At 42.7% G+C, this 13,424-nt stretch overlaps 1 protein-coding gene across 2 annotated transcripts in view; it reads right to left on the reverse strand.

Moving 5' to 3' along the window:
* LOC311597616 (uncharacterized protein) overlaps positions 1 to 13,424 on the reverse strand; it is a 73,153-nt gene that overhangs the window by 26,639 nt on the left and 33,090 nt on the right. The window contains exons 2-3 of one of the 2 annotated variants that reach the window (XM_084781884.1): positions 2,014 to 2,261; positions 1,161 to 1,312 (exon numbers count right to left, since the gene is read on the reverse strand). In XM_084781884.1, coding sequence (XP_084638010.1) covers positions 1,161 to 1,312; positions 2,014 to 2,035 — 174 coding nt within the window. In that variant the 5' untranslated portion in view covers positions 2,036 to 2,261. The remainder of the gene's footprint in view (positions 1 to 1,160; positions 1,313 to 2,013; positions 2,262 to 13,424) is intronic. The other variant, XR_014779279.1, reaches the window with a different exon arrangement.

Here is a 13,424-nt window from a genome sequence, read left to right on the forward strand (position 1 = left end):
ACCCACTGAGCCATCTCACTGGCCAAGAAAATATTCCTAAAGAAAACAAAATGATAATACCAATCAGGAAGAAGAGACAGTGACATCAGCACAGAGGAAGCGTTGAAAAGGTTCTGAACAATTCCAAGTGCTTGGATGGAGAGATGAGTTGGATGAACAAGCACAGAAGAAGCTGCCGGCCAGGGCACAAGATTGAGCACGTGCCTTCCCTGGGGAGCCAGAAAGGCTCCCCACTCTGTCAACAATGCTGTGATGGGCTGTGTGGCAATTATCGGTAGCCTCATTACTGAGCTGGGTTCTGTGCCTTGGGACATCTGGGCCCCTTTCGTGAGACAGGTGTAAACATAGCAAGGCAGATGAGACTTTGCCCTCAGGACAAAAGCCAGGGCAGTGTCCTTTAGAAAGCCAGCAGTCAGCTCAGAGAAGGTGCCTTCAAGGGTCTTGTGACCTAAGAGAAGACAGGAAGAAATTCCCAAATCTTTATGATAAACTCAGAGGAAAACAGTCCAACAAGCTGAACCTGCCTCTCCACCTCCTCCAGAGCTGCCTCAGCTGCCTGCTTGTCTGCGCTTTTTAATTGACAGGTAACAACTGTATGTGTTTATTGGGAACAGTGTGGACATTCTGCACATGTACCAAGTGCAGTCATTTCTACATCTTTCGCGTTTCTTTTTACTTGGAGCCTTCAAATGCATAACAGGGCTGGAGAGTCAGTCAGCAGAGTTCTTGCTGTGCAAGCATGAGCACTTGGCTTCCAGGCTCCAGTACCCGTGTGAGAGGCACACGACCTGGAATCCCAGCACTCAGGGATGGAGACAGGAAGCTGCCTGGCTAGCCAGGGAGAGAGCTTATCTCAAAGGATAAAGTGGAGAGCATAGAGGAACACGCCAACACACACACACCTCACATATATACATATAATGTAGATTCAAGCTGAGAGTGGTGGTGCATGCCTTTAATCCCAACACTCTGCAGGCAGGTCGCTGTGAGTTTGAGGCCAGCCTGGTCTACAAAAGCCAGTCCAGGACAGCCAAGACTACACAGAGAACTCCTGTCTTGAAAAAACAAAACAAACAAAAAATATGTATATTGGTATGTATGGTAGGAAGAGGTGTATTCTATGTGTCAAGGACTAGAGCCTGAGACTACTATCTGTCTACCTTGGAGCACGCTGTCCTCACACTGCCTTCCTCGGTTGCTGTTCTATTCTGCTCTTCATTGAGATGAGCTTTTGTGTCCACAGCAGGCCCTTTTAGGAGCATTATCCAGTCACCAAGTCCCACCATCTTGGATAGGGTTCCTGTTAGTAATTCTATTTAAGGATAAAAACAGATCTAAACAATTAAAGAAGAATCCACAAAGCTATTTCTATCAAATTGTCTACTTAATTTCAGTTCATTCATAGGGATAAACAAGAGACACCAGATTTGTGAGAAAAAAAAACAATATAGGGCTGGAGAGATGGCTCAGCGGTTAAGAGCACTGACTGCTCTTCCAGAGGTCATGAGTTCAATCCCCAGCAACCACATGGAGGCTCATAACCATCTATAATGTGATCTGATGCCCTCTTCTGTACATGTAGGCAGAGCGCTGTATACATAATAATATTTTTTAAAAATCTTTAAAAAAAAACAAAACAACAATATAAAGTGAAAGCTTCAAATACAGCAACATGACCTGAAGAAACTGAGATAATTCAAGCAAGGAAGAAAACTATGATTTTCTTTCTCTTTCCCCCCCCCTTTATTAATTAATTTATTTAATCACTTTACAGCCCCTCTCTCATCTCTTTCCAGTCCCACCCTTACACATCCCTCACCCGCCCCCCCCATGAGTACCAAACCATCCTGGCTCATTTCAGGAAGACTAATCCTTTCCTCTCCCACTGAGGCCAGACAAGGCAGCCTAGCTAGGGGAAAAGGGATCCAAAGGCAGATAACAGAGTCAGAGACAACCCCCATTGCAATTGTTAGGGGACCCACATGAAGAACAAATTGCACATCTGTTACATACGTGCAGGGTCCAGCCCATGCATGCTCTTTGGTTGGCAGCTGAGTCTCTGTGAGCCCCATGGACCCAGTTTAGCTCACTCTGTAGGTCTTCTCGTGGAGTCCTTCATCCCTCCGGCTCCCTCAATCCTTCCTCCCATCCTTCTACAAGACTCCTTGAACTCGGCCTGCTGTTTGGCTGTGGCTCTCTGCATCTCCTTCCATCAGCTGCTGGATGAAGCCTCTCAGAAGGCAGTTATGCTAGGCTCCTGTCTGCAAGCACAGCAGCGTATCGTTAATAGTGTCAGGGGTTGACATTCTCCCATGGGTGGGTCTCAAGTTAGGGCAGTCATTGGTTGGCCATTCCCTCAATCTCTGCTCCATCTTTATTCTTACACTTCTTGGAGGCAGGACAAATTCTGGGTTGAAAGGTTTTATGGGGGGGTTGGTGTCTCCCTCCCTCCACTGGAAGTCCTGTGTAGCCACAGGAGGTGTTGACTTCAGGCTCCATACTCTGCTCCGTACTAGGAGTCTTGGCTAGGGTTACCTCTATAGACTCGCAGGAGCCCCCCCTGTCCCAGAGATGCCCCCCCCAGATTTCTTATCCCTCCCAGCACCCCCTCTCCCCATGGCTAATTCTACATCCCCATTTTCTAAATCAGTCAACTCACAAGTGATAATCAAGTTCCCAATACATGTATCATTAGCTCACTGAAGAAATGAATGTTAAAGTCAATACTATAAAATGCTAACTAGGGCCAGAGGACTTACTTATGACTAGCTGCACTCTTTTTGTTGTTGTTTGTTCGTTTTTTGATACAAGGTTTCTCTGTGTAGCCTTGGCTATCCTGGACCCGCTTTGTAAACCAGGCTGGCCTGGAACTCACAGCGATGTGCTTGCGTCTGCCTCCGGATAGTTGCAGTCTTAAACAATTACAGTTTGCACTGAAAGGTTCTCCTCGACCTGGGGTAGTGGTTCAAGCCTTTAATTCCAGCACTCCAGAGGCTGAGGCAGAAGAACCATGAGTCTGAGGCCAGCCTGGCCTACAGAGTGAGTACCTGGGCTACATAATGACACCCTGCCTTGAAAAGGGAAATGAAAAAGTTGCAGTTGGAAAACACAAGACAGTTCTTGGAAAATAAAAATAAAAAAGATCCAAGGGACTACTAAGGAGCCACAGTCACACTGAGGCCAACTTGGTTACCTTGAAGAGAAAGCAAAGGAAGTAAAGTGATAGAGTTTATGTGAGAAAATTCACACAGATAAATAAAATTTGGGAAATCTAACATTATTAAAAGTGGTTTTGGATAACTGAAATGACTAAAGAGAAAAATAATCTAAAGATAAGAAATAAAATCTTTTTTGATAACTACTTAAGATTGAAAATAATACCACCAGTTACTAAGCTCCAGAAGAAGGAGAAACACACACACACACACACACACACACACACACACACACGATGGTGATAATGATGAATACATAATGCGTGTGTAGTGTGTGTGGTATACTGTCTGAGGTCTCTGCAACATGTAAGTGAATCAGATAGCAAAGATCTTGCCTTATAGATCTTTTATTGTGTTGATAGAGTATCTTCAAAGTTCTATATACATTAATAAATATTGGAATATGCGTCTGGTCAGACTAGTGGTTGGATGCGAGGTTAAATACCTTTCAAAAGCAACCCATGAAGCAATGAAGCAATGCCATGTAAGCATGGTCCAGAGAAAGAACTCCAGCAAAGGAGAGAAGGCAGGAAGGAGTGATAGAGAGGAAAGGAAGGCAGGGGTCAGAGGGAGGGAAGGGAGGCAGGCAGGCAACAGCCAGAGAGACTGAGGATGAAAGGCAGGGGTCAGAGGGAGGGAAGGGAGGCAGGCAGGCAGCAGCCAGAGAGACTGAGGATGAAAGGCAGGGGTCAGAGGGAGGGAAGGGAGGCAGGCAGGCAGCAGCCAGAGAGACTGAGGGATGGAAGACAGGGGTCAGAGGGAGGGAAGGGAGGCAGGCAGGCAGCAGCCAGAGAGACTGAGGATGAAAGGCAGGGGTCAGAGGGAGGGAAGGGAAGGTAGTAGGCCTTGACGCTTAGGAGGATCTCCTCTGAATGGCAGCATTCTCATTCTTCCAGATGGGGTTTCCACACCATTCACTGATAACTAGCCAACAGCTACGGACATCCTTAGTGCCCAGCACTGTGCTGAGTACTTCGTGTAGAATACCACTGACAACTCTCACAGACCCAATTATAACCACAGTAGGATGGAAATGTAGGCGAACATGAAAACATACACACAGACACAGAGCTACGAGATTGGGTCCTCTCACACAAGTGAGACTCAGAAGGCTCCACCCAGGGAGCCTGAGCTACAGAGTGAGAACTTGTTTCAAAAGGAAAAACCAACAGAAATAGGAATTTTGATATAGGAAAACATTTAAGGATATAAAGAACAATTTTCAATACGGAGGTGTCATTTTGGGTTTTAGTTTAGTCCGGGGTTTTGTTTTGTTTGTTTTCGTTTTTATTTTTGGAGCTAAGAATTTCATTCTATTGCTCATGCTGACCTCAGACTTAAAACAACCCTCTTGCCTTAGTTTCCCTACTAATGGGATTACAAGAAAGCCCTACCCACAGGCAAGTATAGCTTTTATTAAGAAATATAAGGACATTATCAGCACATGAGAAACTGAAATACAAACTCAAAAGATCAGTCATCTTTCATAGACAGATGCCAGTAGGCACTTGCTGGAGCAGATGAGTAGGGAGGCGACTATAGACACATGTAAGTGACAATGACAACTCTGTATGATCAGCAGCAGCTGACAACTATTAACTGAAAGGTTCCAGAGTGTGGCCTGAACCCTAGACCTCTCTTATGCCTCTGTGAGACTTCCATAAAATAATAAGGTACTTTAATACTAAATATTTACATACCAATATGGATTTTTAAATAAGTAAGGAGTGATGTGTGGCCGTTGATCTTTTCCGTAAGCATGTGAATAACACTTCACACATGTATATATACTTACATATGTAACTATAAACTATCCATAATACTGGCCAAAGTTTGAAGATTTTTAGTTAATGCATTTTAGCTCAAAAAGAATGTATTGTATTTATTGCATTTGTTATTGTACCTTTGTAACCTTCGTACATTTAAAAGAAAAAGCAAAATATTCTCTCCAGAATTTCTGACTTTGGATTTGAGAAAAGTTGTAAACATCATGTCCCCTAACCTTTTTTGACTTAACAAATGACCCCAAACTGCTCAACCAAACACTTTGGACTTTGCAGAGAAGGAATTTATCACCGAGGATTACTCATCTGTCAGACTGTGATAAAATGCAGCTTTGTGTTAGGTCACCTTCTTCAGCAGTTAATATTTATTGAGCTTGGGAACACTGTAGCACTGAGGAGAGAGAGCGAGGGCCAGAGAGGCCTTCTGACTCCAGCTGGCAGAGTGACCCATGGCTGCACACTTGCTCTTAGTTCCTCTCTCTGTGGGGCATGAAAAAATTAATAAATACATAACCTCCTCATGAGACTGTGTTGTTCCTATTAGGACCAAAAATGATCAAACAAATGAGCCCCTTTGAAATCTGACTAAGACCTATGAGATTACAACGGAGCTCCGCCTGAGTGAGTCACAGACTTCCCAGTTGGAAAGACCCTAGCAGCTAGCTAGCCCAGTTACAGGAGTTCAGTCTCCTCTTCCAGCCTGTCACCTCCTCAGCCATTTTGCATGTCTGCAGTGCTACTCTCGCAGTAGACACTGATTTAAAATGATAGCCTCAGAACTATTTCCTCTTCTAAAATGACAAGGAAACACCGGCCACAGATGCCACAGAGGACTCTGCCAGGAATCCATCTAATCTCCTTCTTTTAAAAATGAAGCAGAAGCAGCCCAAAGGGCATGAGTGGACTAAGGTAAATACAGGACGATGAACTCAGCACTTGGGTTAGAAGCTGGATCCCCAGTGCCTAGAGACACGATCCTCTCTCCTGTCACTGCGGAAATAAGCAAGGAAAGGGCGTTTGTGAATAAACATGCTTAACAAAGGGACAGACACAGCATCCTGATGAGATGAAACTATTCTAACCATTCTTGTAATGTGAAGTTTTTGTTCCTTTATTCACAAAGCAATTACACCGGATAAAACAAACAGCAAAAATATGAATTTTAAAGTAAAAAAAAAAACTTTGAATTAAAAAACACTAAATCTATTCTGTAAATCTGACTGTAATTGAGCACTTGGTCAAATTAACAAGGCAACCTTTTAGTGAAAATGTGGCATCATTGGATCCTTAAGAAGACCCTCTGAAGAGAGGGGAAGACCCTAAGAGGTTAAGAATACCTGGTTTTAGCCTAGTATGATGGGACACACTTTTCATCTCAGCACTTAGGAGGTAGAGCAGGCAGGCAAGGCTACCCAGTAAGATCCTGTCTCAAAGATAAGTAAGTGAATACAAAGGGGAAAATGTTGAGTTTTACATAACCACAGATTTAAGGACTCAGTATTATAAAATGTTTACTTTACCATAAGGAATCTATAGATCCAATGCAATCCCCATAAAAACTCTTATACGCTATTCTTCAAAGAAATAGAAATTTTAAAATTCATTTGGAACTAAAAAAGACCTCAGGTAATTGTTGAATGATTATTAATATCTGATGTAGAATTATTATTTTAGTAATTATCCATGGTTACTTCTTAACCAGCTTTATACTCAAATAACCAAATAGAGACCAGGATCCATTTAATTAGCCTATAGCACGATGCTGCGCAATAATTACTCCATCTTAAACCTCCATGCTAGTATAGTTTCTTCCCATTAGATTTCCCACATTATACATGCTTGTAAATCATCTCCTAAGCCTGGCTCATTTCTCTTAATGTTTCCCGGTCTCTCCTCATGACGCCATCTTCTCTTTCCTCCTCTTTCTCCTCCCCTCACTAGATCAGGATGCCCCACCCTATTTTCTGTTATTGATCAGCATTGGCTAGTTGGTTTTATTGGCAATACAGAGAACAAATGGAGACATGTTACACAAACTTGAGACAGGAGACACTTAGAATAAACATCACAATACAATGTCCCGGATTATACAGATAGTGAGGTAGAAGAGTCAGCATTTGAATGAAGAAGGATAAACTGAACACAGTCCACAAGAACATCATGCCAACAGAATAAGGCAATTCTGAAAAGAATAACCCTGGGGATATCACCATACACAATTTCAGGTTATTCTGCAGAACAATAATGTCATAAATATCATGGCATTTGCCCCAAAAAGAGACATGTAAATCAATAAACAGAATAAATGATCCATATATAAATGCAGAGTTCTAGCCACCTGACTTTTTACAAAGATTCTAAATATAATTATTTTTAGATACTAAATTATTTGTATCTCCAAAAATAATTAGAGAAAAGATAGCCTCTTTAACAAGTTATGTAGATAAAAAACATTAACAAGTATTTGAGATTATGAATGGGAGGTAATTTGATAAAAGTTATTAAAAACAGATGGCATGGGATTGAGACAGGGATCCCATGTCTGCCCCACTATGAGAGGTAATTTAAAAGATTGATATCTGCCCTGCCCCAGGTTAACTAAGGCTATTTTAAAATATAATAAGTGTCTGTGTCTTGATTGATTGCTAGCAGGGCCTACAGGTAATACAGTTAATTTTTAAAAAACAATAGTTATGTTTAGAAAACTGAATATCCACATGTAAAAGAATGAAATTAGATCCTTCCCTCTTACCCTGCACAAAAATCAAGTTCAAATACATTGAAGAACTTAACACAGGACTTGAAACTGTGAAACCACCAAAGGAAAAAGTAGAGGAAACACTTAAAGATACAGGCAGAAGGAAGGGATTTTTGAGTAAGGTTCTAGCAGCTCATGGAATGAGGTTAACAATCACCAAATAGAACCTCATAAAATTAAAAGGCTTCTATGCAGCATTGTGCAATGACAACCTACACGGCAGGAGGAAATCTTTGCCAGCTATACACCTGATAGAGGATTAATAGAAGGTACAAAGACCTCAAAAAATGGAACAAGAAAACAATGAATTCAATTTTTTTTTAAAAAAAGCTGATGAATGGAACAGTTGTTAAAGAAGAAATATGAGCCTGGTGTGGTGGCACACACCTTTAATCCTAGTACTCGGGAGGCAGAGGCAGGCGTATTGCTGTGAGTTCAAGGCCAGCCTGGTCTACAAAGCAAGGTCAGGGCAGCCAAGACTACACAGAGAAACCTTGTTTCAAAAGGAGGAGGAAGAGGAGGAGGACAAGGAGGAGGAGAAATATAAACTCACAGAGATTCACCTGCTTCTGCCTCCTGAGTGCTGCGATGAAATGTGTGCACCACCATGCCCAGCCAATAACAATTTTTAAAGTGTTCAATATCCTTAGCCATCAGGGAAATCCAAATTAAAGCTGCTCTGAGAGTCTATCTCATCCCAGCCAGAGTACCTATCATCAAGAGAAAAAAATGATGTGGGGAAAGAGCAATCCTTATACACTGCTGGTGGGAGTGAACACTGAGACAGCCATTAGAAAATTAGTGTGACGGTTTCCTGAAAAGCTAAAAAACAGAAGTGTCATATGAGGGATGGAATGATGACTCAGTGGTTCAGTGTACTTGCTCCTCTTGTAGAGGATCCAGGTTTGGTCCTCAGCACCCACATGGCAGCTCACAACTATCTGTAACTCCAGTTTCAGGGCAGCTAACGCCCTCTTCAGCCTCAACTGGCATTAAGGATACAAGTGGTGTGTGTGTGTGTGTGTGTGTCTGTGTGTCTGTGTGTCTGTGTCTGTGTGTATGCAAACATTCATACATATAAAATAAAATAAAAAAAGATTTGCTATATAACCTAGTTATGTGCATACCAAACAACTCAAAGCCAAATCCATGTTTATCACTACTCTATTCACAATAGCCAAGAAACGGACCAGACTAGAGGCCCATCAACTGATGAATGAATTCAGTGTGGTACAAACACAAAGTGAAATTTTATTCAGACATAAATAAATATAAAATTGTGAACTCTGCAGGAAAATGAATGGAATTAAAAAAAAGATGAGGGGAAGACAACTCCAGGAACAGTTAAAATATTAGAGGAAAACCCATCTTCCCCCACTTCTGTGAAGCTTTACTCAAGGCTCCAGATCTTTCCATCACCAAAGGAGAGATTTGCTCCTTTATTCTAAGTAGGACAGTGTTTTCAGCCAATTTCAGATAATATGCCTTCTAAAAGCTGGCTTTCTTTCAGCCTGCCAAAGGTTGTTACTTGACTCTCAAGTTCACAGACCCCATGTGCTAGATCCATGTGGAGGGGTAGAGACCGATCTTCGTCACACGGCCTCTATTGTGCTGTTATCCTCCTTGCTCCTCTGACCTCCTGTCATGAGGCAGCACATGCCCTGACTCCCCCTCTTCCCTGCCCCCAGCCATGCTTCTATCTGGACTGGGAAGGTCTTCCTTCCTTCTTATCCTGAAGCCCCAGTCCTGGCCCTTCAGGACTCATGTGCCTTTCAACATTTGCTTTTCTCTAACCGGCTCCAACCGCGTTGGAATCCTCCTATTCTCATTGCTAGAGAACCTTGGTTTTTTTCTAACCTCTAGGAGCCAAGAGTGAGGTAACATGTCATTAGCTCCCCATAAATGTTTGCTGGGGGGGGGGGATTAAAAAGAAAGATGGAACAAAGAAAGGGAGGGATGGAGGGACAGAAGGAGGGAGGGAGGGAGAGAAAGATGTATTTGCTACTTTTCTGTGGCTGTAATAAACACCGTGACCACAGACAGACTTATAAAGTGAGACTAGTGAGACACTGTTTAAAACACAAAACAAAACAAGGAAAGGAAGGAAGGAAGGAGAAAGAAGAATGAGCTTCTTTTAGTTTTACTGTTCTATAGGCAAATAGTCTACAGGGGTGGTAAAGGCACCAGGAAGCCTGGCACCAGGAGCAGGAAGCATTGGGGAGCTTTGAAGAGAGAGAGGGAGAGAGAGAGAGAGAGAGAGAGAGAGAGAGAGAGAGAGAGAGAGAGAGAGAGAGAGAGAGAGAGAGAGAGAGGAGAGGAAGAGAGAGAGAGAGAGGGAGAGGGAGAGGGAGGGAGGGAGGGAGGGAGAGAGAGGGGGAGGAAGAGAGAGAGAAGGGGAGGGAGAGAGAGAGAGAGAGGGAGGGAGAGAGAGAGAGAGAGCGCTCAGGCCCCCCAGGGCTGCTTCCTCCTGCAAGGGTCCATATTATGAAGGTACCATAAGCCAAACTCCAAACAGTACCAGCAGCAGTGGACCCAACTGGTCAAATACACCAGGGGGTGGGGGCCTCTTCTCATTCAAACCAGCATAGAAAAGCAGAGATGGGAAAGGAAGAATAAGAAACAGATTGGTGGTTTGTCATTTTCTGAGCTAGGATGTAACAAAGTCAGTTCACTAAGTGTTTGAACAGAATCCATACGCTCGCTTATCTATTTTCCACCTACCTGTGTCTGGAAGGATTTATGATTGAAAACTCTTTTGTTTTAGTATCATAAATATTTACATTTTGGGAGGGGTGTTTGAACCATAAAAGTGGAACTGAAGACCTGAGTTGAATACCAGGAGAGATAAATGTGTTAACTAAATTCATGTATCACCTTGGCCGAGCTAAGGCGCACCCAAGAGCTGATGAAACACTTGTTCCTGAGGGTGTCTTTTGGGTCATTTCTCAATGAGATCAGATTTTGAATCAGGAACGAGAAGAGAAGGTCATGTTCAGCCATGTGGGCAGGCTTCATTCCATCCCCAACCAGGGTTGAATACAAAGAGAGAAGGAGCTTAGATTTGCTTCCTGGCCGTGAGCTGAGACACTCATCTTCTGCTGCCCCAGGACATAGCTCTGTCTTCATACCCACACTGAAATTATTTAACTGGCTCTCGGATCTTCCAACTAAGCAGGTGGTACATCATGAGGCTTCTCAGCCTCTGGAAACCACAAGAGCAAATCCCCATAGTAAAGCTTACATTTATGCATAAAGTCATCCTTTGGTGAAGAATTAAAGAAGGATTAGCTCCAGGACCTTTCCTGAATCCAAAGTCTCTTATATAAAATGACATAGTACTTGCATACAACTTACATACATCCTCTCTAAATAAGGATTATCATTTAATTTCTTTGTATGTGTTGTGGGTCATAGCACAAATGTAAAAGTCAGAGAGCAACTTGGGGTACTTGGTAGCTCTCTTTCTACCATTTAAATCCTGAGGACTGAACTCAGGTCATAGGGTTTGGTGGCAGACACCTTTACTCACTAAGCCATCTCTCCAGACTTTTATATACACCTTTTCTATACTCTAAATACATCTGTAGATGCTTAAACTATCTAACAGAATACAAATGGTTATATTATACTGTTTACAAAATAGCAAGAGAAAAATTAAATATGTTTTGTGTGTGTGTGTGTGTGTGTGTGTGTGTGTGTGTGTGTGTGTGTGTGTGTGTGCTTGTTTTTCAGATCTTTTCTGTGTTTAGTTGGTTGAATCTGTGGGTGCAGAGCCTAAGGGTAACGAGAGGTGTAGGCATAAGGTTACTGTGTAATTCAAATGCTGATTTCTGTATCCCCTATATCTGTTTGCAAGCCTTATTCTGAGACTTACTGGTTTTAATGTTGTATAAACTCTGCTACTCAGTTATCCCCGAGTGCCAATTAAGCAACTTACAGCCAGTTGCAGAGCAGGGGAGGGAATAGGACTGGACTTCCTGTCAGGTAGGGGAGGAGGAGTTAGAAGAGGAGGTACAGAATTCAAAAGGTAGAGAATTCACAGGCAGAGGTGCAGGAGACATGAAGAGGGTTCAGCTGGAGCAAAGAAAGAACTAAAAAGCAATTAACTTGGTGACTTTGGCAAAGATGGAGTCAGGATAACGTAGAGAGTTAAAAATAGACTTAAACTGCTCACATTTGTGTTGTAAAGCTTTATAAACAAATATAAAAGAGTCTCAATTATTTGTGTGATAGCCAGGGTTAAGATATAAACTAAAAGAAACAAACACAGATATAGATAGGGAGAGAGGGAGAGAGAGAGAGAGAGAGAGAGAGAGAGAGAGAGAGAGAGAGAGAGAGAGAGAGAGAGAGAGAGAACAGAGGAGTAAGTACCAATCCTGTTGGTTCTGTTTATCTAGATATCTCTGATGCATCCTGGAGCTTAAAGTCCTGAATTCTTATTATCAGCTATGCCCCAAGCTGCTGTGTGATCCTGGGGTAATCATTTTTCAGTGTTGTTTAAAATGAGGGAAATTCTAAAAAAAAAAAATGGCATTCTTACCAAGTTGCCATGACTAATAATTATAATGCATCTTATATTGTCAACTTCCCATAGGATCCACAGAGGCCATCATTTGTATTATCAGGACTTTCATGATCTTTGGATACCAGATTCTCTATTGTTTGAATTTCTTTCATTTGTGCCTTCTCCTTTACCTTGACTGACACCTCTAGAATCCAGGGCTCAGGGCTATACAGCCATTTGTTCCCATTAATGTTATTTCTGAAATGGCTTTTGAATCTGTTCCTGGCCTCTCTGCTCCTTGGGACTGTCACATCTTTAATCCGTCTCAGGTGCAATAGCTCCCAAAAGCTGTTGTCTGCCTCTCGAGGCCATCACTCTCCATTATGCCCATGCACTTGGAACCCTGAAATGAGCTCAGACTGCCAGGCCATTTATCTGTGAGGGCACTTAAAAGCCCAACCTCTGACAGCAAGTTTCTTGGCTATATTGGATGCTCTCTGGTCTCTAATACCTTAGTTTTCTATTCCAACTCTTAATACCTACCACGACTTTCCTTTGATTACCTGGATAGGTATCTCCCACTCTCTATACTCCCCACTGTGGGTAATATTGTTTTTTAAATGGGAAAGGATTTAGGAGGTATGGCTCAGAGGCACAAATTTTGCCTAACTTTCATGGGGACCTGAGTCTAAGTTTAATTTCTAAGAGGGAGGGAGGGAGGGAGAGAGGGAGGGAGGGAGGGAGGGAGGGAGGGAGGGAGGGAGAGAGAGAGAGAGAGAGAGAGAGAGAGAGAGAGAGAGAGAGAGAGAGAGAGATTGATATTGATTCAGGGTCTAGGATTGTTTAGTCAGAAAAGCCCTGATGCATAAGCATGAGAACCTGAGTTCGAATCTACCATTACTTATAAGGCTAGGGATGGAGCCAGCAAGCACCTATAACCCTAGTGCTGGTTATACTAGTGACTTGCCCACAAGCCAGCCTGGACAAATTGGTGAGCCCCAGGTTCAGAGAGAGACCTTGTGACCTCCTTCCAAAAAACAACAACAGGGGGGGAAAAAAGACCAAGGTGGAGAGCGACAGAGGGAGACACCAGATTCAACATCTGGCCACCACACATGCAGATACATGCACACATGTGCACCACACATAAACACATATACACA

The sequence above is a fragment of the Acomys minous genome, assembly GCF_964271855.1.
Source record: "Acomys minous genome assembly, chromosome: 5".
NCBI lineage: Eukaryota > Metazoa > Chordata > Mammalia > Rodentia > Muridae > Acomys > Acomys minous.